The 1368-nt window shown below is 54.0% G+C and overlaps 1 protein-coding gene across 1 annotated transcript in view; it reads left to right on the forward strand.

Annotated features, from left to right (window-relative positions):
* The first annotated feature begins 977 nt into the window (after positions 1-977).
* The window catches only part of NPEPPS (aminopeptidase puromycin sensitive), a 9449-nt gene continuing 9058 nt past the window's right edge, over positions 978-1368 (forward strand). Inside the window, exons 1-2 of the mRNA XM_057388753.1 lie at positions 978-1098; positions 1237-1366. Coding sequence (XP_057244736.1) covers positions 993-1098; positions 1237-1366 — 236 coding nt within the window. The 5' untranslated portion in view covers positions 978-992. The remainder of the gene's footprint in view (positions 1099-1236; positions 1367-1368) is intronic.

Below are 1368 nucleotides of genomic sequence, written 5' to 3' on the forward strand. Positions count from 1 at the left end.
GTGGGATTGGGATTGGGGTGGGAAAGGGATTAGAATGGGAAAGGGATTGGGATTGGGGTGGGGAGGGATTGGGGATGGAGAAGGGATTGGGATGGGAAAGGGATTGGGGTGAGAAAGTGATTGGAGATGGAACGGGGTTGGGGTGGAAAAAGGATTGGGGTGGAGTGGGAAAGGGATTGGGATGGGAAAGGGATTGGGGTGGGAATGGAGAAGGGATGGAGATGGGAAAGGGATTGGGGTGGGAAAGGGATTGGGATTGGGATTGGGGTGGGAGTGGGGGTGGGATTGGGGTGGGAAAGGGATTAGAATGGGAAAGGGATTGGGATTGGGGTGGGGAGGGATTGGGATTGGGGTGGGATTGGGGTTGGGATTGGGGATGGAGAAGGGATTGGGGTGGGAAAGGGATTGGGGAGGGATTGGGATGGGAAAGGGATTGGGAAGGGAAAAGGATTGGGGTGGGGATGGATTGGGGATGGAGAGGGGATTGGAATGGGATGGGACTGGGGCAGGAAAGGGATTGGGATGGAGATGGGATTGGGGTGGGGAAGGATTGGGGTGGGGAGGGATTGGGATTGGAAAGGGAAAGGGATTGGGGTGAGAAAGTGATTGGAGATGGAACGGGGTTGGGGTGGAAAAAGGATTGGGGTGGAATGGAAAAGGGATTGGGATGGGAAAGGGATTGGGGTGGGAATGGAGAAGGGATGGAGATGGGATTGGGGTGGGGAGGGATTGGGATGGGAAAGGGAAAGGGATTGGGACAGAAAGGGATTGGGGATGGGGAAAAGGATTGGAATGGGAAGGGATTGGGGTGGGGAAAGCCCATGGGAAATTTTCAGGGTTTTTTTTCCCAGCTAAAATTTCTGGGATTAAAATCCAAATTCTGTCTATTTTGTGTTTTGAAAATTCCTCCCCTCTGGGCCCTGGGAAATGCAGGAAAATGGGAAAAAGGGAGGGAATTCCCGCTGTGAGGATTCCCTGCCCCRTTCCCGGGAATGGGGGAACAGGAGATCCCAATGATCCCCTATTGTGCATTCCAGGATTTCCGGAAAGGAATGAACCTGTACCTGACCAAGTTCCAGCAGAGGAACGCTGCCACGGGTACGGGATTGGCCAAAAAAGGGCATTTTGGGGCCCAAAACCGCTGATTTTCCACTGGGGATAACTGAAATTCCAGGGGATTCCAGAGAAAACCCTAAATAAACCCTAAAGRATCTGATCCCGATCCTTTTCCCGCAGAGGATCTGTGGGCCAGCCTGGAGCAGGCCAGTGGCAAACCCATCGGGGCCGTGATGAGCACGTGGACCAAACAAATGGGGTTCCCCCTCATCTACGTGGAGGCCGAGCAGGTATGGGGGAAACTGGGGGGTC

Source organism: Malurus melanocephalus, unplaced genomic scaffold, assembly GCF_030028575.1.
Source record: "Malurus melanocephalus ecotype Western Australia unplaced genomic scaffold, MMel_1.1 scaffold_2441, whole genome shotgun sequence".
NCBI lineage: Eukaryota > Metazoa > Chordata > Aves > Passeriformes > Maluridae > Malurus > Malurus melanocephalus.